The following is a 25988-nucleotide window of genomic DNA, read 5'->3' as shown; positions in this document are numbered from 1 at the left end:
TCCCCTAAAGCATAACACATAAAAAAACCCTTTCGTACATAACTTCCCCCACCGTGACGTTAGAGGAGGGCGTGGCTATGCGCGTTCCTCACCCATCCCGCTATTCAAGTCTCTGCGTTTCCCTCACTTCCCTCACGACGACCGAGCTGCTGCCGGTAATGTTTACAGCCGGATGGGTGGAGTTTCTCACCCTCCCATGCTTTTGCTCACTATACATAAACCCACTCTACAACCCAGAGACAAATACATAAACCGTCTCGAACGGGGCGCGCTTGAATAGCGCTGCAACGATTTCCTCATCAGTCTGCGTAAAGCGTTGGTTCGTGACGGGTCTCGGAATCGGTCCGGGTAGTGGCGTTGATTTGAATCAAAACAGTGAAGAAGATAAATCGTTATCGATCGGTGTGACGTCGTCGGTAGAAAGCCCCCTTTTGGAAAGCCTCCCGTTGCAGTTGTGTGGGGGTGTGTGTGTTTGTGCCAGACGTTTCCGGTTTACTGCTTGCTACTGCAGTAGTAGTGTTTTACAGCGTCATCGTGCTATCACAGTTTGACTTTGTTTTCTCCGCTACAGCTTGGAATTCTACTTGTAAGGGAGAGCAAGTGTGTTTGTATACGGATAACATAAATCGCAGTCAAGATGATGAACGATCCTGCTGCCTTGGGAATGATTCCCTTCGATACGATTGGATTATACGAGCAGCCAAAGCCACGGTTTATCTTCAAAATGCCACGGGTTGTACCGGATCAGAAAAACAAATTCGAGACTGATGATCTGTTTAAGAAGCTCAGCCGGGATAGTGAAGTGAGTATATTTTTTATGGGCGACGATTATTGGGTTATTTGTTTTGTTTTTATATTGATGCAGATTGATTGCTAGAGCGATGCACCAAGGTAATATTGCTGCTACATGAATTCGTTTTACGCGGATTTTTGCCAAAATTAATCTGATATTTAGCTTGTGCAATTCGCATACATAGCATAGGATAAAAGGCTACAAATATTGGTATTTGAAAATATTTGACCAAAAAATACGATTTAAGTGAGTTGACAGACTTTCGTCAAGGTAGAAATCAATAATTTTTGAACAATTTATGCCATTTTTCATATATTGAAAATATCTTTCATAATGTTCAAAGCAATATACATTTAGCTGCTATTTATTACCTGGCAGCAAATACAGTATCGGACAAAAGTATATCACCTAGTAATTTTTTTATCTCTACATAAAAATTAAAATATCATTAACTTTTCCGGATTTACATGCAATTTTCAGAAATCTCATCGGTATAATTCAGTTTCAGTGTTCAATTAACGAATTTGTATGAAGTTTGAGCAATATAACTAAAACTCCTCTTTTTAGTACATATTTTTTGAAACTGCAATTTATTGAAGCATAGTAAACCAAATGAACTATAATATCGCTCAATTGTAGTCAAAACATGGATCTTTTATATGCGTCTGGTTTTACTAAAGTCAATTCAGCACGAAAAAAGTTACATCCGTTGTATTTTTTTCAACATCTAAAAATATGGCAAGGTGATGAACTATTGTTTGTTCTGATTATGTACTCTGTGGACAAAAGTGTATCACCCATGGGGTAGGTCACTCCTCACACCAACCTTGGGTCATCTTTTTTGTCAGTGTGCCGCAAGTAAGCCGATTTTGCCGGTCATAGAGCAAGCTGTGATCGTTTGTAAAATACCCATCCCGGCAACCTGGTATTGAAATCAAGGATAAATCGAATTGAGGATGACGCGGGAAATGGCGAGTGTGCGAAATTTTGGTGTTTTGCGTTCATAGGATAATAAAAGTCCTGTGTTTTAGAGTTTTATAATGCCATCAAAGGCAGAGCAGAAACCTAGCCTTTCGTGATGTAAAAAGCAACGGTCTATCAGCGGCTGAAAAGAGTTTGAACCGGTGGGGAACACTCGGGGGAACATTGTTGGAGACCGACTATGGAGGATGATGAATAGACTTCTGTAGTTTGTTTTGTGTGAGTTGTAGCATTATTTGAATTAAGGTTACTAATGGGGTCTGATTGACTGCCTCTTTCTCTTGAGCCCACTCTAGAACCTATATTTCGTATGCTGGTATGGGTTCCTTTAGTATATTCGATTAGAGGATGTTCCTGAACATGCAGTCAAACAGCACGTAATGTTGTGAACCACTTCAATGACAGCACTGCTGGACAGCTTCAATTTTATTCACCACAATCCAATGCCTATGAGATTGTGTTGAAGGCTTGCCGAAGATCTGCCGAAGGTGTGCCGATGGGTGTGCCCAAGCTGTGCTGAATCTAATTTCGGCACAAAGTGCTGAGTGACTTACCCCTTGGTATCACCTAATTTCAAATTGTTGTGCAAAAATGATGTATTATACTCCCAAGTTACATTGCAAGTTTTATCGAGGTTTTAAAGCATGCTACAAGTCTAAATCATAGTGTCCAGAACCCTCATAAAACCAAAATTGTTACTTGGGCTAGGAGTATATCACCTGGCAATTTTTTTTAAAATAAAGCTAAAAACATATAAAAGAGCTCTGGTTTTACTACAATTGAGAACAGTTTCAGCTCATTTGGTTTATTATTCTTTAAGAAATTGTGGTTTTGAAAAGGATACACAGCGTTCGCTACGTATATGCGGTGGGTGGTACCGTGGGAGCGTGTGAAAGAAAAAAAATAATATGAATGGCGGCATAATGATTTGTGAGAAGAAATTCTACTCCTCAGATAAAGGAGCTCAGCTCATTTCAGACTCACGAGTGAGGCTCCATCAAGCCTGCATTATATCTTTCTTAATCAGTTCTCTTGTTTTATGGAAAATGTTTTTAAATGTGCTATAGCAATTTCACTTATTTACTTTTGTAATGAGTCTTTGAGCTCAAGTATTGGTACATCTGCCTGTTTTCTTATGGGATAGTTTTTAAAATTTTATTGAACTTAATAATGGATACAAAATATTTTCTCTTGTCGATTTTGTGAATGCATTTATCACACATTTTGGTGGCACTCTTGAAATGATAATAAGCCTTTTTTTCTCGCATGACTTTCGGAATTCGCGCGGTTTTCGTAACTTACATAATTTAGATATTTCGTTCGAAACGGATTTACTTATTCAATCGGTTTACTACGCGGATGTATCTACGCGCACCCGTCACAGCATTGTTTCCATAACAATCTTGAACAATACACACGGAATCCAGTATTCAAGCTGCCAGCATAGGCTAGTTCTTCTGCTGTATTGTCAAATATAGAAGCAATATTAATTCAAATGGGTTAAGTCTTGAAAACTAAGCTGTCACGCAGCTCCAGCTTGATACCCAAAAAAATCCCTGAAGTTGAAAAAGATTACTGAGGAAGAAAGAAGCTGGATAGATCACAGAAAGCTTCTGTAGAATGTCGGAAAAACTTCCAACGTAAGCCAGAAGAGTTTTAAGGGGCAATTTGTAAAAAAAACACTAAAAAAATAATTCTGTGCGATGACGGGAGAAACTTCGGATAAATCGGGCGAATATTCATCGGGAAATGGGTTGAAAATTTCGGAAGAAGTCCGAAGAAACTAGCGAGATAAGCTTTGGAATGAGTTCGGAAAAACTTTCCAAGAGAAATTAATGAGGGAAATGATTGGAAGTAAAAATACATGCAGAGGAATATAGAAGAAGATTCCGGTAAAAAGGCAGAAACTTCCGGGCAATGCCGCAAGAAACTTCTAAGAAAGGAAAAAAAATAAAACCTCTTTGGAAGTCAGAAGACAATTTCAGGAATGCCAGAATTCTTTATGTATTGTTCAATATAACATGAACATGAACATTCTGATTAACCTATATGGTTACTAGATATTATTATTTCCAGAATTCCTGGGAAGAGCCTCCCTATTTTTGCTGATTCCCGGTAGCCAAAAAAAACGATAAATAGAAACACTGCTCAGAATTCAATACTACAGTACTTTCCCGTTTTTGTCAGCCCCATCTGAAATTTTAGGCTGATGAAATTGGGTAAAACTTCTTCAATATTTTAAGCAGGGTTGCTTCCACTCATTTGCTATAAAAATTTGTTTTTCTGAATTATGAAATTATTAGATGATGTAACAATTTGTTGTTCTTGTAGTAACAAGAAGAGGGTGTTAATGTATGTGTTTGACTCATAAAACCTGTCAATTTCACTTGCAGAGCGTCACAATCAGCGATCGTATGATTCGTGAGCGTTCACTCAGAGTGAGCGCTCACGAATCGTAAAATCGCTGATTGCGACGCACTGAAAGCAATATTGACAGGTTTCATGTGTCAAACACATACTTAACGACCTTTTCTTGTAGCTCACAAGTACTAATTATCATTATAACATCTAATGATTACATAATTCTGAAAAACAATTTTTTATAGCAAGTGAGTGGAAGTAACCCTGATTTTAACCATCAAAATTATTTTGAAATCAAGTTTGACCATTATTTATCCACTATTAGGGGAATTACTGATATCTGTTTACTATTCTTACAACAAAGGGTACACCAAACGTCCGCGTTGATGGCCTTCGCTGCCTTCTCGTAGGCGTATTCTAAGTGGCTATTGAAGCCAAACGGTCGTCGACCATCACTCCCAGGCGTTTCAACACGCACTTCTAGTTTAATGGGTGCTCCCCAACGGTAATTTCTGACCGCTGCAGCGCTTCAAAGTTACTGATCAATACCACCTCGCATTTGTTGTGGGCTATCTGCAGCTTCGCTCCAATCATGTCGACCGCCTCGGTCGCCAACATTTCCATCTATTCCAGCGTCTTGCCTGATACCGTAAAGTTGGGTGTAGACAGGGCAAGTCAATTGATCAAGTCAGTTGAACGCAAATTGAACGTGTAAACCATGCCATTCAACTGACTTGAACAACTCACTTGAATTGAAAAAAAGTTTAACCAGGCTCAACTTTTCAAGCCAATTGAATTCAACTAAGTTGATCATTTGACTTGCCTAGTCTAAACCCAGCATAAAGGTGGGTTTAGACAGGGCAAGTCAATTGATCAAGTCAGTTGAACTCATCTGACTTGAACGCGAATTGAACGTGTAAACCATGCCATTCTACTCACTTGAATTGAAAAAAGTTGAACCAGGTTCAACTTTTCAAGCCAATTGAATTCAACTAAGTTGATCTTTCGACTTGCCTAGTCTAAACCCATCTTAAAGACGATGTCGTCCGCAAAGCCAACGATCTCAACTCGTTTGAGTAGCTTCAGCGTTAGACCGTTTTTAGTCACGTTCCAGAGCGTTGGACCAAGGAGCCTTGTGGAACTCTCACCGTGATCCTAATCGATCTCTGTCCCATATTTGGCTCGTAGATCAGAACCCGGTTCTGGAAGTAGCGTCGGCCTCCCAGTTGTAACTGTTGAACGCATTCTTAACGTCGATCGTTATCACGGCGTAATATCGATCTCCTCTCCACTTCTGTTGCGACGCCTTCTCGGTTATCTCGACAACTGTCCGAATTGCATCCACTTTTACTCTTCCTTTTCGAAATCCTGCTCACTCTCCATGCATTTCGTCAGCCTGTTTAGGATGATCCTCTCCAAGAGTTTTCAAGTGTATCCAGCAGGCACTGCTACGAGTTGCTCGTTGGTGACTTCGTCGCTATCTCCCTCTCCGTCTCCGTACGATGTACGTGTCCAGGTCGTTGGATCGTGCTTCGAGAAAAGTCCTTCCACGATGACTTTCAGGCACATTTCAGCGGGCATGACTTGACATCTGATCTTCGTCATCACGACACGGTGTGCGTCGTTGGCAGCAGCGTTTCGACCCAGCTCCAGTTGACAGTTTGACTTGCTCTGCTTTATCTCTCGTTTATGTGCGCGGAACATTCCTCTACGTTCCTCTCTGTTTGCTTCCGGTCTTGCTCTCTGAAACGTCTTCTGGCTCTGAGACAACTAGCGCGGAGGCATTGCAGCAGTAAGCTTACCGTCTGTTATTTACCTCCAGTTTCCTCGGCATGGTCGTGTCACATGCTCTCCCTAACGATTCTGTCAACTCGTCTTCCACTTCAGGTCGCAAGTTCTTGTCCTTTGTACTGCCACAGTATCCTCCAATGACTACCGGTCTTCGTCCGATCAGCTCTTCGGTAAGTCCAACCAGCTTCTCGTGGAACTGCTCCATCGTCCATCTAGAGGGTGCGTAGCAACTACATATGAATATTCCGTTTATTTTGGCGATCACGAAACCATCTTCTTGAATGGGGTATATGCCCATATCTTGTATTGCAGCCATCCCAGCTATATTCGCCCCCTAGTTACCTTTATCGGGAGGGACTCGATACAGCTGTGCAGTGTCGCAATAATTGAGGTTTATTTGAGTTACCTCTGTTATTGTTGCGTCAAAACAATTGAGTGTAATTTGGAGCGAAATGCTTGAGAATGCATGCTTAAAAACCAAAAAGTTCACCTAAATCTTCAGGCTGACTAAATCGGGGGTAGACAAAATCGGGAAAGCACTGTAATACTTGTGTCTGGATAATTTGAACCGCTCTAATATATGTACACTGTACAGTCAATTCTTGCTTTCTTAATACCCTCACTAGCTCGATGGTCCGTTGAAAATTGAGTTTATTATTACGCATAAATTATTCTTATCAGTACATCACTGCAAATATCCAACAGCAAATTAGAATCTGGATTTTCCATAATCGTTCGAACGTGACATTATGTCATCAATCCCAATCGAATAGCAAAAATCACCGCTTGACAAAATCGATCGAACGGGATTACCGCAAACCTACGTTTTACAGCCGCTCGATGGGATTACCTTCCGTACATACGTACATACGAATCGACGTCATGGAAGGTGTGCAGCCAAGCCGGCATCGACGGCGTGTCTACAGCGACCAACAACGTGTCACGTTCGCTTTTAACGAAAACTGACTGCTTATCGGTTGAAATTCCGTGAGTAACTAACAATGACGCAATCTATTTGCTTCTGTTCTTCCTCCTAGGTTCGATATACCGGTTTCCGCGATCGTCCGATCGAGGAACGCCGTGGGCGCTTCCGAGCCGGCTGCTGCGAGGGTCACACCGAGATCTCGTTCTCCACCACCGGTATCAACGTTCAGCTAGTGTTCAACCCCAATCACGGTCTCTATCATCACCCGCACCATCACCATCACCACCATCCGGCCCACTTGGGCCTGGAGAAGGAGTGCGACTTTGACAAGGAACACGGCAAGGTGGGTAATCACTGCATTTAATTTAGCTATAAGAGATGTTCCATTCTCGACATTGACAAGTCAATTAGGCGCGTATAATTGGGGGCGCAATTTGAAAACGGTGCGACGAATCGAATTTGTTAGGGCGGGTATTTTTTTCTCTGTGCTCCTTCTGGGTATTGACCGACCGTCAGTGCTTGTGGAAATTTTCAGTTCTCGAAAACTGACAAACAGCACGAAACCGGAATGATTTATTGCCCGTTCGTTGGAACGTGTTTCGAATTGGACGAAGAAGGGACAAACCGTGTGTGAGAGCACATGATGGACTGTTTTTGAACGGTTATCGATTTTCCGAGCGACACTTCCGACTTGTGTCGGGCCGGGGGTGAAGTGCAGTTTTTGCCTAGGGCAACTGAGACACATGATGATCATTATTCGTTTTTTTTTGCTCGGTAGGCGTTCGGACAGAGGGATGAGTTTTGCACAAATCTCGACTGCGTATAAATAGATGCGCACTCAACGGGGGAGCCATCTTTCTTCAAAACCAGGCATGCGCACTGCGAGCTATTGAATTCAACCCAGGGTGGTGGTGGTGGTCCATTTTCAGATCCTTTTTTATGAATACTCAAAGAACAATGTTTCTTTAAAAAGGAAAACGAATCGATTTCATGGCCTTTCAAAAGTGATTCCTTTTAAAGTTTGAGATGGACAAAATGCTAATTGACTGTGGGTGAGCCGGAAGTGACCGTGTTTCTTGGGAATGCGTACGTGCAATAGTGGAACTGTGATGGGATTTTACCCACCACAGACCGCCTCTCTAAGATGCTTAAAAGATTCCCTGACGGGTGCTTTTATGCTCGATTTCATGATTCATACATGAACACGACAAAGACGAACGACGGGGCACCCGTTTATGATGGTCTCTCAACCTTTCCCAGCTTACGGTATGGTCGGTGCGCGGGCGCGGCGGTGAGTGAAATGCAAATTAGTCGTGCCCATTATTATTGTCTCGCTGATGTCCATCATGGCTAGAGTGTTTGTTTTGAATGGGGGATTCCACCGTGATTCATCCAGCGATCGGATCGGATGATGATAACCAGTCAGGCTGTCGAGGTAGTAATGTACCGTGAGGTCACATGGATTTTTACGCAATAGGAAAGTAACCGTACAGTTAGTAAGTTTTATTAAATGAACTAGGATTGTTAACAACAAAATTGGACAAATAGCAGACCCGGCAGCCAACCGAAACAAATACGCTAATGTTACCGCACTTTTGAAATTTCCATTCTAATGTTCCAGATTTTTCCCTGGTTTTCCTGGTCAATGGTTCGAAAATTTCCTGGTTTTATAAATTAGGTTTGTAGCCAACAAGTAAACATTTGTTATATGAATATTTAAATGCTTCCATAAATTTTATTGAAAATTTATTTGAATTTCCGCAAATGTTTGATGACACTGTGCAACAAATCGGAACTTTTTTCTAGGACTGAGAAAATTGACCATATTTGACTTTCTTGTAGACTTCTGAGTAAAAGTCCTGAACATACCTATATCCACGTCCTAATTTTGTGGTACCACCCTCTTTATGAAGTTTGGTATGTTGTCCCGATATCGGTCGTATACTGCCTAAATAAAGCATGTTACGACATTACCGTCGAAGAGTTTTTCTTAGACAATTATTTGAGGAACATTTTTCTAGAATATTTGAAAACGATATCACGTTGTCTTACCCCTCGTTACGGTGATTTTTTTTTTCAAATTGGGTACCCCCAATTACCATATTTGACTTTCTTCTTGTCCCCTGAGTTAAAGTCTAGAACATACTTATATCCTAACACATCCTAACTTTTTGGTACCGCCCTCTTTATGAAGTTTGATATGTTGTCCAGATGATGGTCGTATACTGAAACCTAATTGGGAAATACGTGGTAAACACCAGCTAAGGAAATCTAATGTAATCCACCCACCACTCGTTCCCAGAGACTGAATCTTGTTTCCTCCCTTCATATCATTCTAGGGATAGTTAAAAACTTTATTAAGTCATTGGACAAGGAAATGCCAGCGTTTCTATGTTTACGTGACGTGTTCCCGAAACTAAGACCAGCTTAACTTAAAAAAGGTAGCAAGTAAATATCTATATGATAGAATAATCTTAATTTTATTCGTTCGGCAGGAATGCCTAATGGCCCGGATATCAGGAAGCTAGTGAAGAGTACAGTCTTCAAAAACAATATTTTGCCAAAGGAACAAATTGCCTGGAGATGCGTTAAAGATGTGATTCATAATTGTCTTGGAACAAATCGGTCTCTAAGATTCCGACCAATTATTGAAAGTATGATAATCGCGTTTTATATTTTTGACGGGGGGTGCTCAATTTTCAAAATCACCCAAACGAGGGGTAAGACGGCGATATATCGTTTTTAAATATTCTAGAAAAACGTTCCCCTAATTGTTTCCAACAAAAAACTCTCAGACAGCAATATCGTAACATGCTTTAGTTAGGCAGCATACGACCATCATCGGGACAACATACCAAAATTCATATAGAGGGTGGTACCAAAAAATTAAGACGTGTTAGGGTATAAGTATATTCTATACTTTTAATCAGAGGACAACAAAAAAGTCAATCTTGGTTGTAGCAAGGATGATTGCCGCAACATCCTTTGAGGAACACGGAAGTTTATTTGTGGAAGCAGTCCACATCGCCATTTAAAAGTTTCGTTACAAATAAGGCTTGTTGCATTTTTCTTCTGTGTTCCAATGTGCCCAGGTCCAATAGCAAGCATCGGTCTGTATAAGGTGGTAAATTCATTGGACCGTACGTAAAGCCAACCTCAAAAATCTTTTCTGAACACGTTCTATTCGGAGATTCCACATCAGCTCATATGGAGACCAGACCACAGATGCATTCTCAAGTATGTTCCGAACAAAAGAGCAATATAGTGCCTTCAAGCAGTGAGGGACTTTGAAAGCTCGTGCAATCTGCGTAATAAATCCCAGTTGACAATTCGTCTTAGAGATGATCGAGGAATAGCGAAGATTGAAGGTCAACTTTGGGTTCAAAAGAACACCAAGATCAATCATAAGTTCTACTGTGCGAAGCGTTACATTGTCAATGCAGTAGTCGTAAAGGATTAAACTCTTAGAGCGGTGAAACGTCATCACTGCACACTTTGGAACGCTGATGATGAGCTTATTGTGACGGAACCAATCCACAAACAAATCTAGCAGAGCTTGATGACAATCCTCAATCGAGTGAACTATGACGTATAGTTTAAGATCATCTGCATATACGAGCTTGCAGTTAACTCCCAACAAAGCTGCTACATCGTTGAAGAATAACGTAAACAAAAGTGGACCCAGGTTACATCCCTGAGGTCGAAGAGTTCGTCCAGTCAAGTAGGAATGTAACCACGACCTAAGTTGCTCAGACGCTCCTAGTCGGGAAAGCTTGCATAACAAAACCTTCTGGTCGATTTTGTCGAATACGGCTTTCAGATTAGTATATATGACGTCGACTTGTGCCTTATCCTTCATCGCGGTGATGCATGTACTGGTGAAATCCACAAGGTTAGTAGCTACCGATCTACCGGGATTAAATCCATGCTGGTCAGTTGAAATGTAGTTCTTCAAACGATTCAGGACAAATTCGCTCAAGATGATCTCAAACAGTTTGGACGCTGCCAAAAGACTGGGGATACCTCGATAGTTCTTAATATTCCGTTTGTTGCCAGCTTCCAAAACAGGAAACATATACGACTGCTTCCACAATGTTGGGAATTTTCCTTGCTCAAAGGATGCATTAAATATGGCTGCTAAGGTTCTGCTCCATCTGCTAAGGCAGAATTCGATCTGGACCAGGAGAGAGTGAGGTTTTCAGTCTCCTTGCTGCTGAAGTACCATATCCCGAGTTACTTCGAATGTGCTCAGTTCCACCAAGTCACTAGGCGTATCAGAGGCAGAAGATTCAGCTTCAACGGCACTTGTCATATTTTTATCGAAGACAGATGCAAAGTGTTTTGCAAACATCTTACACGCTTCGCTAAGAGAAGTCGAGTAGCATGTTGGACGGTATACTCGAATCTTTCCTTTTGTTGTTTCGGAGTTAACCCGCAAATTCCACTGGACTCTGAGGACGTGTGATTTGTATAAGGTACTGTTCAGTTTAATGTAAGCGATACTGGCACGCTTGAAGTCATGCTTCGTGTCAGCTGTTCTGTGACGACGTAGTTTTCTCTGGACTGCGTTACGCTCACGCTTCAGCACTCTAAGATGAGGAGTACACTAATCTGGGGAAATTGGTCGTCTTTTGAGAGGAACATTTTATTCCAACCAATGTTGAATAATGCTACCGAAACGCACAGTCATCTCATCAACATCAATGCATTCAAACACATCGGCCCAGTCTTGATCAAAAAGATACAGCAGTAATGAGACATAATCAATTTTCTTGAAGTCTAGAAGCCCTGCTCTATCATCCACGTTGGAAGCTGGGTGAGATGGCCAGTCAAGTAGAGCAGGTAGCGACAGAATTAAGGGAGGATGGTGAGCATCAATAGGTAAATGTGACACAGCGAATTCGTCGATATCGAAATCATTTTCACCGTTGCAAAATACCAAATCCAGCGTATGGTCAAGTTCATTTCGGACTGTATTGTGTTGACTGAGATTAACAAAATCCATTCCATCAACGAGAGATAATAATAAATACTAACAACTGCAATGCATAGACATTAAAATATGTGAAAACTGACTGCTGTTACACACAGCAGTTCTGCGACTGCAAGCGAGAACGTTTCTTCTTCTGTGCTTTTGGTGCAGGGGTTACTGGTGTAAAAATTAAAGAAATCAAGGTTTCTCGTTAAAATTAAAAGCAACAGTGAATATCAAGTATTTCCTAAATTATCTTAAGCACTATTAAGTTGTTTATATTCGCAACATAGGGTATAGTCCCTAACCTCGGTCTAATGTAAAGTCTGCAATTCAATTTTATACCGTATCTTATCGATATACCACTTTGAACATGCAAATTTTAGATATTCATATTATTTGGATATTAATTAGGCACGACTAAAAATTGTAAAACTCACCATTCCAACATGAAAACTTTCCAGGTACGTGGATGTAATATCGGTCTACTGTACATACATTGGATCTATAAATGGATGCAACTTCGTCCTATCGAAAATGAACCTCGATCTACAAAGGTTCGGCATGTTAAATTGCGCTTCTTCTTGACTCCTTATCATTCATACATAACCACATTGTTGACGTCACTTTCACTTCTCGCGTAAGAACTGATGAGAATGAAAGCGATAGTGTTTTCTTTCCGGTTGATCCTGATAACATAAATAATAATAAAAGGCAAATGGGTCATCTCACGACCATGGTGGTCGCGGGGGAGGGGGGTTGGGGGCTGGGTGGTTGGGAAGTGCAAAGAGCAAATTGTAAACAAACTCGGTCGCTGTCCCACACAAAAATCCAACATGGCTGAATCATGAATTTGACACATTAGAACACCTATATGTAGTAGAGTGGTTCATCGTTATATGGAAAAACGCAAACTTTACCGCACCAATCGAGAAAAACTCTTTTTTTGGTTCCATTTGGAGTCCCAAAAAACTGTGCAAAATTTGAGAACGATTGGTTTTAACTCGGCTTTCCGCATTGCGTTTGAAATTTGTATGGAAATTAGTATGGGAAAACCAACTTGTTTGCATTTTTATCCCTAGAGACCATTTTGCATTTTGCGTGCAACTAAGTATGTACAAATATAGTCCAGGAAGTGCCTAACAACTTTGCCAAAGAAAGTACGGTGCTAAAATGTATTTCAAAAAAGTAATAGGTATTCAAATATTTATGGTTTGAATTAAACACCAAAAATCCCTTTTTCTGCCAACACTGCCGGTGTACCAATGGAAGTCAGATTCCAACTGAAATAATATCGGAGTTTCTTATCTTACCGATTTGGTATGTTGAGATGAATTGTTCAAAAACAATTGCTCTATCTCATATGTGTAGTTGGAGAGGGGTGGGGGGGGGTTAATAATATACCCCATCCCTCTCACTCATATCAATAGTTTCAGTTTGAAATAACTTCGGAGTTTCTTATTTTATCGATTTGGTATGTTCAGGATGAATTATTCAAAAACATTTGCTCAATCTCGTAAGCGTTGTTAGACAGCGGGTTGGGGGAGGGGGAAGGGCTTACTGTATGCAATTTTTAAAACGAAAATTGTTTTAGTGTAAATATTTAATATCCACTTGTCGGTTCATTTGTTACTGAGGAGATGTTGTTTGAATTATTATCAGCTGGGAAAGCTTTTATTTGAAATATTAAACTGCCATCCTGGTCACCCGCAGATAGAAAACACAGAAGTAGTCGTACGTCAAGAACCAAAAACAAGAGAAAACGTAAACTGTCTTCACCAGTTTCGTCTCAGACACAGGTACAGTCGGATTTCGCTTGTTGGGCTAACTTTAAGTGGGCTAAGTTTCAGTTGGGCTCCCAAGCCAAACGTCACTTCTAACAGTGTTGATTCCATTTCGAAATTTCGACCGGCTTCATGTAAAAAACGGCAAACCAGTGGAGTAACGATATTTCAATGCGATACAACGAGTTGCTTCCTTGATGGTTGTCAACCATATGGCTGAATGAGGGGTGAAGCTAATTTCTGACTTATCAAGAAATCCACCTGAGACCTAATTCAACAGCAATATTTGCTTCAAGGGATAGAACAGCAGCGAAAAGAGTACCCTGAGAAATCGTTGAATATATGAAGTATAATCATTACAATCCAATGACATTTGTGTGAATATATTTATACATTGTATATTGCACCAAAAGAGAATGGTAGTACTCGCTTTGCAACTGCTCTTATGATATTAAGCAAATGTTTTTGAATAACCCATCCGAACAACTCGAGAGATACGCCTACGCCTATTAAATGGAGCACATGTTTTTGAATACATACTAATCCAGGCCTCTGCCGATCGGTAAATTTTGAACTACAGAACTGTTCGGTAAAAGTTTGAAAATCTATTAAAAATCCAATAATTAGTAAATGTATTCCGAACTTGTACAGACTTTGTTTAGTTTACCCATTTAGCTATAAAAATAAAATTTGTCAATTTTATTGATTAATCACGTTTAACGGTCATTTAAAAATTTTACCGACTTGATCTGCTGTTCAAAAACCCGGTAAAACTCTAATGACTTCGGTGATCTGAATTAAGTGTGTACATCTGAACATACCAACAGGCTTGCAATTGCTCATTACAGCTAAAATGCTATTTTTCGTTATTATGAAACAATGGGATACAATAATGATAATTTGTATTTGTAAGATGAAAGAAAAGGTGGTAAAGATTGTATATGACATATAAAATTTGTCAATTTTTTTAGCATTTTAGCTGTAATGAGCAATTGCAAGCCTGCATACCAACTTACACGATCAGAAACACTGAAGTTATTGCAGTTTGAAGCCTTACCTCCATTTATATGAGTGAGGGGCGAAGGTATAGTTAGCCCCCCCCCCTCCCCTTCATCTCTTAATATGACTATGAAATTGAAAAATTGTTTTTGAATAATTCATCTGAACATACCAAATCGATAAGATAAGGAACTCCGAAGTTATTTCAGTTTGAAACTATACTTCTATTGATATGAGTGACCCCCCCCCCCATCACCCCCCCAACTACGCATATGAGATAGATCTATTGTTTTTGAATATTTCATCTGAACATACCAAAACGATAAAATAATTAACTTCGAATTTGGAGTCTGGCTTTCATTGGTACACCGGCAGTGTTGGCAGAAAAAGGGATTTTTGGCATTTAATTCGAAACATTGATCTTTGAACAGCTATAACTTTTTTTAGGGGCATTCTAGCATAATGCATTTTTGAGCAAAGTTGTTAGGCACTTTCTGGACTATACTTTAACGTATTTAACGTGGTTTGTCCAAAATTGTGGTCCCTAGTAATAAAGATGCAAAAAAGTATGTTTTCCCATACTAATTTCCATACAAATTTCAAATGCAATGCGGAAAGCCGGGTTTCAACCAATCGTCTCCAAATTTTGCAAAGTTGTTTGGGACCCCAAATGGAACCAAAAAAACATTGTTCTGAAAAAATGATCATGATGACCCATCCTAATATGTAGTCACCTTGCTCACGACCACACATATAACTAGCTGTCAATTCAAGTGATAGCAAGTCTAACAATACATTAGCTCCTAAGTAACATTGACAGATTCTCTTCGTAAGCGCCCATTACACATGTCAATATATTGACAAACATCGTATTGTCAATTTTCCTTACAATATTATCAATACATAAATATTGACAACATTAATGGCAACACGCTAAAGCGCTCGTTACACGGGTCAATATATTGACAGTAAATTGACATACTGACAATATTCTTGAAAAAGTAATATCGATGACGATGGATTGATGACGAGTATTGTTGAAATACTGATTTTCAATTCACTTTGTCAATATTCTTCCCCTACCCAAGAGGAGGGAGAACGTACGTCATTAGATCGAATGACTCACAAAGTACCTTCGCGCATGCAGTGAGGCATGCAGTGTTGCCATTTGTTTAAATCTTATTATATGCATGATTTTCATGTATGAATGTTTACCAAAACATCGGTATGATAGTTTCTATTCGGGAAACTGCGTACCGTTAACGTGGGTTATTCCGCGCACTCGACAATCGATTTGATTAAAGTCGATCAATTTGGAAGTACATGTCCTGTGTATTTTCTGTGTCCTGTCAAAAAGTTACAACATTTGGTATACCAATTTGGTGTTTGAATGACAATTTCGCGGAACTACAGCTCACGCAGAATAACCCACGTTCACGGTACATCCTATTTTAATTAATAAACTATATGTGTGGCCATTAATACAGTTTATATGACATATAACCTACATTAACTTTCTTTCACGTGTTCAGGTCATTAGTTGACTTTAAAAATCATCAATGGTAATATGCCAGAATATATAAGAGAATTTTCGTCATGATAACCTAGTGTATCATTATGATAAATATAAGCATTATCTGTATGTGTAACATTGGGTAAACATTATTGTTCTAACGAAACAGGAGAGTTCAGTGATATCAAAAATAAAATTGGATGCTATAATTAATCACCTGGTTCTTACATCAACTTAAGAGCAGGCCTAGAATAGATCATTATTTAACGCAAATTATTTTAAAAATCCTGAAAATTAATTTAAAATGTGCAAGTATAAGTAACTGTTGGGTGAAAATTGGTTTCTATATATATCCATTAAACCAGCAATCGTTTCTGTTTGGACCCGAATGCAAACATGAACTCTTAACACACTTTCTTTCGCTGATCCATGTTTCTTGAGTGGGAAAATTAAGACAAGTAATATTGACTTTAATACATTGAGGTAAAAAGGCTTCTAACGTATTGCCATTAATGTTGTCCATATTCGTATATCGATGATATTGATGGCGAATTAAAATCAGCTTTTCGTCAATACTTGTCAATATATTGATATGTGTAATGGGCGCTGTAGATTTTTTCTTTACATCCCCACGGCCATGTATAGACACTTCCAGCTATTTTCAACACATAGTTCTCGCCGAACATTTTAAAAGGGGCCTATCCTCGTTGATCGATTCTCTTCATCGACTTTCTCTTTGGTTTACCACGGCAACATAAACGAATTTCTCGCTAAGCTCGCAGCACAGTTCGATGGAAGATGATGTTAGGGTAATTGATTCTGGTTGGACCTATCCAAAAACAGATGAAGGTTGGACCTGTTTTTTCAATCGCTTGTTTAGTCAATCTTCGCTAATTTTGTTTTAGAAGTTCACTTTACTAACATAAAAAACTCTTTTTCTTCAATTCGCATGGGTGTTTGATTGAAAAAAAAAAATCAAAACAATTGAGTTTCAATGTTTTTTCAAAACAGTTCACTTTCCACGCATTAGCTCATCATCATGCCATACTTTCAAACATACAAAAAAGGAATATTTGCTCTACGATCAGTTTCGTGGATTGACTACTTTTACGGGTGTTCCGGATATTACCGGAGGACCGTTCCGTTGTCTCCGGGATCCATATATAGGAACCATGGCTGTATTCTGGAACTGATCTTATGATTTTGTGTTTTACTCAACTTTTCAAAATTAAGAAATTTACACCTAAAACGCACTCAAAAATGCTTCAGATACTATCAAAGAACTGATCAAAATCAGTCTAGAAGGCGGAGGCTATTCAGATTGACGAGATTACGTAGAATCCCCGATGAATTTGTTTTCATGTTCATAAGTGAAATTCGATCTCAACAAAATTGATACAGAAATATTTTATTGAGCATCCAGTATTCTACTATGATCTCAATTCTAGGGGAACTTTCAAAATTTATTCAAGATTCAAACTTTGTGCCTTCATAGCAGCAAAGTTATTGAATCATCTCTTTTATGATATAAAAATATTCACAACCTTTAATGCGTGGATTGTTATGGTCACCGTAGGGTCGCAGAATAGAAAAAAAGTCTCTATGTGGGTCGCTAAATTCTAGATTCTAGTGGTGTCATCAAGGGGAATCAATCCCACTTGAACGGCTCACATAGCATAAAATACGACCGAGAACTTCATAGTAGAAAAGGAAAAGTTCTTAAAACAGGTCAAAGATTGACGGAACTACTCTACATTTGCTTAAACAAATATTTACAAATCATTACCACGCTCACAACAGCCAACCGAAAATTTATCCTGATTTGTACCACGTGTTTCACCTTATCACCTTCGAGCTATTCACTCCTTTGCTTTTTTGAATACAGTCACCTACACCTTCAAAATGTTCATGCTCTCATTAAGCAACGATTAGTCCGGAATAAAAGACCCATTTCCGGACAAACACAAAACGACTTCAACCAACCATCCATCGACAAAGGGTCCACTTCAGTTCCACTCATTTAGCATCAAACAATAACACCAAATGACAGCCTTGTGCTACAGGCCACAGGCTCGTTTCATTGCGCCAACATTACAATTAACCATTCCGTTCGGTTGGAACTTTATTCCGACCAGGTCGTATTCAAATTGTGCAAACTTCACACAACAACGTAAAACTGCAGCATAAGTGATGATGGCTCTGTGACAGCTTCCTCCTGCTTCCTGAGCATGGGAGGGAGAAGCGGGTAATTAGTTGCCCTCCTTCGCCAAATTGCTTTGATGCGCTTCTTTGCTTTCTTGGCGCTCAACCAGCTGACAGCCAGTAAGTTTCGTTGCAATTGCTCCTCCTCTGTCTGAATCCGGAACAAAAGTGAGCATCAGGAGAGCCTTAACGGATGGTTCGCGTGCCCCTAATTGGCACGGGAGACCCTCGTCTTTCCATCCCATCCCACACTTGCGAACCACTTGATCTTGGCAACATGAGGTCCCAAAACCGGTAGACTTTGTTTGCAACTGACGCGCTTTTCCTATCGCCCCGGAATCGTGTGCCCGGGATCATAACAAACATGCTACAAAGAGACGCAGCAAGCCAAGTGATGCTGAAAAGTATCAGATTACGTACAATAGCTAGTCCGGCCGGATGGTTCCGTGAAGGTCGTCAACGGCGATGACTTTCGAAAAATTTGAAAAGAAGGACGATGCATCCATTCTCAAGTGGTGCTGGTCCTAATTGGGTCAATTTACAATATGAGTTTTCCCCGTCGCCTACAGCCAGCCGCCGGAGAGAGAAGCGGAGAAGCAGAGCAGCAGACAACGTTACGGAGGAAGATGTAAATAGAGACGGACTCGTGCACGACACGAGATCAGTCAACTGATGGAAACACATTTTACGCTAGCTTCCGTGGAGGTCCCGGGCATCTACGGCGGCGTGTGACAGCCAACACGAGTTACGGGAATGGGAATGCGGGGGAAATTTAAGTCGAGCTGTAAATTATTGTTGTGACAAAAGTACTGGGGAAATGGGAATGCTTTCGGGCATGGTCGTGTTTAGGGGATTTCAAATCGTTAAAGGGAGGTTTTTGAACTTTGGAGATCTGTTGAAAAGCATTGACTGAACTGTCAAAACAGGGAGCAGATTAAATTAGAATTATAATAGGTCAAATTGAACAACTTTACAATTGGTCGATTTCAACAGTTTTCAAAATTGGACAACTGAAAATCGAAAACAAATCACGTTTAACAAAAATACGTAATTAGAAACCAGACATAAATGGAAACCTGGCCATTCAGCATTTACAGGCCAACTAGTATTTTTTGTTGCGTGTAGTTGCTCTTACCTAAAGAGCCTGAATTTATAAAGAGACGACATGTCAAAATAGGAAAAATCGATTATCTGTCAAAACCATAGAAAAAGTTATTCCAATCGATCAGAAGACCTGTCAAATGGATAAGATGTCGGCTCTTTACCAAATTCAGTCTCTTCACTCCATGCATTCATGCATGAAAGTTTTGTCTTGTTCTGTTGTTCACTCAAATTCACACTCCTGACTCGAGAAAATTATTGGCGTTGACGGCACCGCCGAAAAATCGGCTCTTTTAGCAAAGATTGACAGTTTCTTATGGGAATTTTCAGTGGAGTGAAAGGATAGTACGAAGTCCGCCATGTTTCACGCACAGTCTGACGTTTGTTTATGGATTTTACCAGTGGAGTAAAGAGCTACAGAGTCGCCGTCAACGCCAATTAAAAATCTGACGAAATTCCCTGGAACCGTTGGCATTGTCGGAAATGACCATTGAAAGCGTGTGAAAACTCCGTCGAAATTCTCGGAAACCTTCGTTGGCAGCACCGGAAATCTCCATCGGAACTGTGCAGAACCTCCTCCACAAAAAACGCAAGCAAACACCCTGAAACTTCCGTTGAAGGCATCGGGAATCTCCACCCCGAAACCTTGCGAAACCTCCACCGAGAGCGCGGAAAAAATCCGTCGAAATTCCCTGGAACCGTTGACAGCATCGGACGCGATAAACTCTGTCGAAATCTACTGGAACCTCCGTTGGCAGCATCGGAAATCTTACAGAAACTCCTCCACCGAAAACGCGAGAAAACTTCGTCGAAATTCACTGCAACTGCTGTTTGGCAGTACCGAAAATCTCCACTGAAATCTCCCGTAACCGTCTCCACCGTGAACATATGAAACCTCCGTCGCAACTCCTCGGAACGTCCGCCGGTAACATAAAAAACCTCCATTGAAATCGTGCGGTGTCCTCTCCTCCGGAAGCAACGCAAATCTCCAACGAAATTGTGCAGAACCCGCATAAACGCGAACCATAAATTGACCTTACCTAAAATGGTTAAAAATTGTTTATAATCCCTGCTAAACTTTAACTGAAATGGTTATGGAACTTTACATGAACGTTTAATGATAAAGTTTCAACCTTATGTATTATGGTTTTTTGGAACTGGACCTTACAAATAATGGGTTGTTAAGAACCATTACCGTTCGAAATTCTTGTTTTCTCCATACATTTTCGAAAAGAGAACTATATTAGAACCTTTTAACTTATGGTTTGAGAACTTTAATGGTAATGGTTATGGTAGTCAGTAAGGTCCACGAATGGTTTTGTAACATCGATCAACTTTATGTGGAATATATCGCGAATTGGTTGCCTGTAATTTACTGATTACCAATTCACGATATATTCCACGTAAAGTTGAGCGATAATACAAAACCATTAATGGACCTTACTGACTACCATAACCATTACCATTAATGTTCTCAAACCATAAGTTAAAAGGTTCTAATATAGTTCTCTTTCCGAAAATCGCATCGAAAACCCCCATGGGAATCTTGCGGAAGCTCCTCCTCCGAAAACAGGAGAAAACGCCGTAGAAATTTCCTGGAACTGCGGAAGCTTCACCACCGTAAACGTGAGAAAACTTCGTCGAAACTCCCTGGAACGTCCGCTGGCAAAATCGGAAACCTCCACCAAAATCTTAGAACGCGAGTAAACTCCGTCGAAATTCCGTGAAACCTCCACTGGCGGCATAAAAAATCGCCACCAAAACCGCCAAAAACACATTTTTGATTTTTTTTATGGGCCATATTGTATGTAATTGTAATTGTATATATTTAGTCAAACGTAATCCTGGTGGATGAGCCAGACAAGGAAAGCATTCCAACACGAAAAAAAAATTACCTAATTTTTAATTCTTTTCACCCAGGTTGGCAGTTCCGTGCACCTACTCAATTTTTAATTTGTTGTCATTCACTCGCATCCAAACACATAAAGCAACCAACGATACAGACAAAACGGTTGCTACGACTACCATGACAAACTCGCTCTGTAACATAGCTCGATCGGAGTGGTAGAAGGATAATGATATATTGCTTACCTGCTTTGTTGCTTTGTTGGATGAGGACATAGCTTGATCAGAATCGAGAAAAGACATAACAAAAAAATTCCCATTAACATTCTTCGGCTTTACTTCGTGAAGCTGCTTGCCAACAACTTACCCGTTTCCTTGTGCCGCCCCGAGTGAGCTGTGTCGCACGGACTGCTTGTCATGAAAAAAGGAAGAAGATTATAGCATTATTACTTTCCACTTCGGACATAGCGTTATCATTCGGTTCGTTGATCGCTTGTCATTTTGTCATTTGAAGATATGTTTGATTCCTTGCTCGCATGCAAACAGGATTACACTGGAGTCGCTTTTTACGCGGGGATATGTGCCGCGTAAAAAAAGCCGCGTAAAAAAGATTTTGATTTTTCACATGCTTAAATATTTTTTTATAAATCGAATTTTGATGCCATTCGTTATTATAGCATGCTATGTTCTATATAGACATATTTTAAAAATTTCTGTATTTACACCAAAAATTGTGATTTTTTTTTAAAGTATGCCATTCGATTACCTATAGTTTGAAACGGATAATGTAATTGGAATCAAGTCGACAGGTCGTATCGTTGTCGAGAAATCGTTAAAAACGTACCGCGTAAATTGCGACTCAGCGGCACTAACCGTGTAAAAAAAACCGTGTAAAAAAACCGCGTAAAAAAAACCGCGTAAAAATCGACTCCAGTGTACTTACTTATAAGTTGTTTTCACTCAACGTCCTGTTCAAACTACTCAAAATTGAGTTTTACACAACTTACTCAATTTTAACTTGGCGCACGGAACTGTCGAGTTGGGCGAATAGAACTCAATTTTGGGTTGTTTTGTTATTTTCGACAACAAGAGAGGGGCATCATCTCAAAAGTAAGTTTAAAGAACTCAACCGTTGGTTAGTTTTGGTTCTCCGTGTAGAATCTTCGCTGGCAGCATCTAGCATCGTCTTCGAAATCATGCAGAACCTCCTACGCCGTGAAGGCAAGAAAAATCCGTTGAAACTTCCTTGAACTCCCGCTGGCAGCATCCAAAATCACCGAAATCACGCGGAACCTCGTCCGCCGAGAACCGAGCCGAGAACGCTGTCGTCAGCAGCATCGGTATTCATCACCGATCGTGAGGCACCTTCGCCGATAATGCGAGAAATCTTTGTCGAAACTCTCTGGAACTTCCGCTGGTAGCATCTAAATTCCTACCGAAATCGTGCGGAACCTCGTTCGCCAAGAAAACGAGAAAACTCCGTAGCAATTTACTGGAATTTTCATTTGAAGCATCTTAAATCGCAACCGAAATTGTACAGAATCCCGTCCCCCGGGGTACACAAATTCATCCACCACGAACTCATCTCCGTCTTTTGTCACACTTCTGCCAATGCGAGTTCTATCGCGCTCGGTTCCTCCAGCTAATAGATGCTTCGTCTTCGACGTATTCACTTTTAATCCAACCTTTTCTGCTTCACGTTTCAACCTGGTGTACTGGTCCGCCACCACCTGAAACGTTCTTCCGACAATGTCCACGTCGTCAGCGAATCAGATGAACTGGCTGGACTTATTGAAAACAGGAGACAGGAAAGGCCAACGCCTTGTCGAAGTCCTCTGTATGTTTCAAACGGGTCGGATAGCGCAACCGATATCTTCACGCAGCACTGTACACCATCCATCGTAGTCTTGATCAGTCTCGTCAGTTTCCCGGGAAAACCGTTGTCGTCCATAATATTCCATTGCTGTTCATGGTCAATAGTATCGTAAGCGGCTTACAGGTGGTGTGTAGGAACTTGATATTCGCGACATTTTTGGAGGATCTGCCACAACGTGAATATTTGGCCTGTTGTTGATCGCCCGTCCACAACACCGGTTTGATAACTTACCATAAATCAGCTTGCTAGCGGCGATAGATGGCGGAAGATGATCTGGGAAATCACTTTGTAGGCTGCGTTGAGAATGATGATCGCTCGGTAGTTCTCACATTCTAACTTGTCACCCCTCTTGTATATTGGGCATATTATCCCAGATCCTGACTATCAGTCGGTGCAGACAAGTTGCCAACTTTTCCGGGCTCATTTTGATAAGTTCCGCTCCGATACCATCCTTCCCAGCTGCCTTGTTGTTCTTTAGCTGTTTGATAGCATCCTTAACTTCATTTATCGAGGGAGTTGTTACTTGTACCAACAATCAATACGAAACTAACGATTTCAAATTGGCTCACAACTTGACTAGCCTCTTGGTCCCAAGCAAATCGACTAACGTTCCCCATTCTAGTATAAATTCCAGTATTACACTATGTTTGTTTTGATTCGCTATGAAAGTTTGACAGATAAAATGAGGGGTTAGTGGATTTTCCTAAGTTTCGAGAGGTGAATCGATTAGCTTGGGACCGAAGATAGTACCAGAGCTGAGCCAAAAAGTTGAGCTCGTTTCTTCGGGACCTTCTGGTCTTAGAGTTACCTCTATGCTTGTTTTGGCTCTCTGCCTCTGTGCCATTAAGGTGTTCATTAGACTGATGCAAAATTAGAAATTTGCACTCCACAGTGCTCAAATGGCTTCAAATCAGGTCCTGATTAGCCTTCCAAAATTTAAACTCATTTGGTAAGAAACTGACTTTTTTTTTTTTTTTATAATGCGTTTATTTTTCCAGGCTCATTTGCCGTAGCTTTGCGGAGCCGATATTCATCGTTTGGGTACAAAATTACTTAAAACTAACGTTAGTAAAGCGGGGGCCGATTACTCGCGGCTTTCTCGAGGTTAGGGGTAACAAATTGTAACAAACGGATGGCAGGGTAGGGATTGAGAACACAAGGTTTTTTAGAGCAATGTGCTCTTGATCTAGAACTAAGCGACATACTGGAGAAAAAGACAGACATGGGGGTACACCGATGGAGACCTAGCAACTTGAGAGAACACAAGATGACACTAACTACTAAATCCTCAGATCGATCCGTTTTAAAAACACATAAATTAAATTAAAATAATCGAGATCTCGGCTCGCCAAGATGTCTCTAACGGGCCACATAGGTTGTTTTCCTCGGGCCCTGAGGGATGCGGATAACTCGGATCTAGCAACACAATGTAGGGTGCATGACCAAAGCACGTGGTCGATATCGTGATAGCCACTACCACAAGCGCACAAATTGCTGCCTGCGAGCCCGATTCGGAAGAAATGCGAGTCTAACGAGTAGTGATTGGACATGAGCCTTGATATGACACGTATAAAGTCACGGCTCATGTCCAATCCTTTGAACCATGGCTTGTTCGATACCTGTGGGAGAATAGAATGTAACCATCTTCCCAGATCACTCTCATTCCATTTTTGTTGCCAGTTGGTGAGGACGTGCTGACGGGTAATTGAGAAAAATTCCGCAAAGGCGATTTGTCGATCAAAAATATCGCCTTCCATAGCGCCCACCTTAGCTAGCGAGTCCGCTTTCTCATTGCCCGGAATTGAGCAATGAGATGGGACCCAAACTAAGGTGATAGTATAGGAGCAGTTAGATAAAGTACTCAATTTAGCTCGGATTTCGGTCAGGAAATACGAGGAGTGCTTCATCGGCCTCATTGATCGAATAGCCTCCAACGAGCTAAGGCTATCAGTAAAAATAAAATAGTGATCAGATGGTAGTGAGGCAATTTGCTCTACTGCGTAAAATATGGCTGCTAGTTCCGCAACGTATACGGAACAGGGTTTTTGCAGTTGATATGAGGCGCTATGAAATTCGTTGAATACTCCAAATCCAGTGGAAGCGTTTATAGTTGACCCATCTGTGAAAAAACTCTTATTGTTACTAACATGGTGGTACTTGTTTGCAAAAATTAAGGGAACAACCATCGACCGATGGTGATCTGGTATTCCACGGATTTCTTGCAACATGGTCAGATCAAAATTTACAGAGGAACTATAAAAGTCTTGGAGGCAAACACGAGAGGAATTGAATGAAGAAGGGCCAATCTCCAGCGTCATGTAATCGTAATAGAGACTCATGAATCTTGTTTGAGGATTTCTGTCGAGCAGCTTCTCAAAGTTTTCTATTACCAGTGGGTTCATTACTTCACAACGGATAAGAAACCGAAAGGACAGCTCCGCGAAACGATCTGTCAGTGGAAGAACACCCGCGAGTACTTCGAGGCTCATCGTATGCGTCGAGTGCATACAGCCAAGCGCGATTCGGAGGCAACGGTATTGAACTCGTTGCAGCTTCAAGATATGTGTTTTCGCCGCGGATTGAAAGCAGAAGCTACCGTACTCTAGAACCGACAAGATGGTTGTTCGATACAACCTGATCAGATCTTCCGGGTGTGCTCCCCACCAAGTTCCGGTAATTGTACGAAGAAAATTGATTCTTTGTTGGCATTTTTGTTTCACATACGCAATATGTTTTCCCCACGTGCTTTTGGAATCGAACCAGACACCTAAATACTTGAAAGATATACTTTGAGTGATTGTTCTACCCTTTAGTTGAAGCTGTAACTGTGCAGGATGATGCTTCC

The 25988-nt window shown here is 40.6% G+C and overlaps 1 protein-coding gene across 1 annotated transcript in view; it reads left to right on the top strand.

Annotated features, from left to right (window-relative positions):
- Positions 1-357: 357 nt before the first annotated feature.
- Positions 358-25988, top strand: part of Bgb (Big brother) — a 34460-nt gene continuing 8829 nt past the window's right edge. Inside the window, exons 1-2 of the mRNA XM_065234390.1 lie at positions 358-802; positions 6964-7194. Of these exons, the coding sequence (XP_065090462.1) occupies positions 638-802; positions 6964-7194 (396 nt within the window). The 5' untranslated portion in view covers positions 358-637. The remainder of the gene's footprint in view (positions 803-6963; positions 7195-25988) is intronic.

This window comes from Ochlerotatus camptorhynchus, unplaced genomic scaffold, assembly GCF_037179485.1.
Source record: "Ochlerotatus camptorhynchus isolate MF236.1 unplaced genomic scaffold, CSIRO-AGI_Acam_v1.1 ptg000433l, whole genome shotgun sequence".
Classification (NCBI taxonomy): Eukaryota; Metazoa; Arthropoda; class Insecta; order Diptera; family Culicidae; genus Ochlerotatus; species Ochlerotatus camptorhynchus.
The sequence above is the reverse complement of the archived record's forward strand: the minus strand, read 5'-3'. Positions and strand labels throughout refer to the sequence as shown.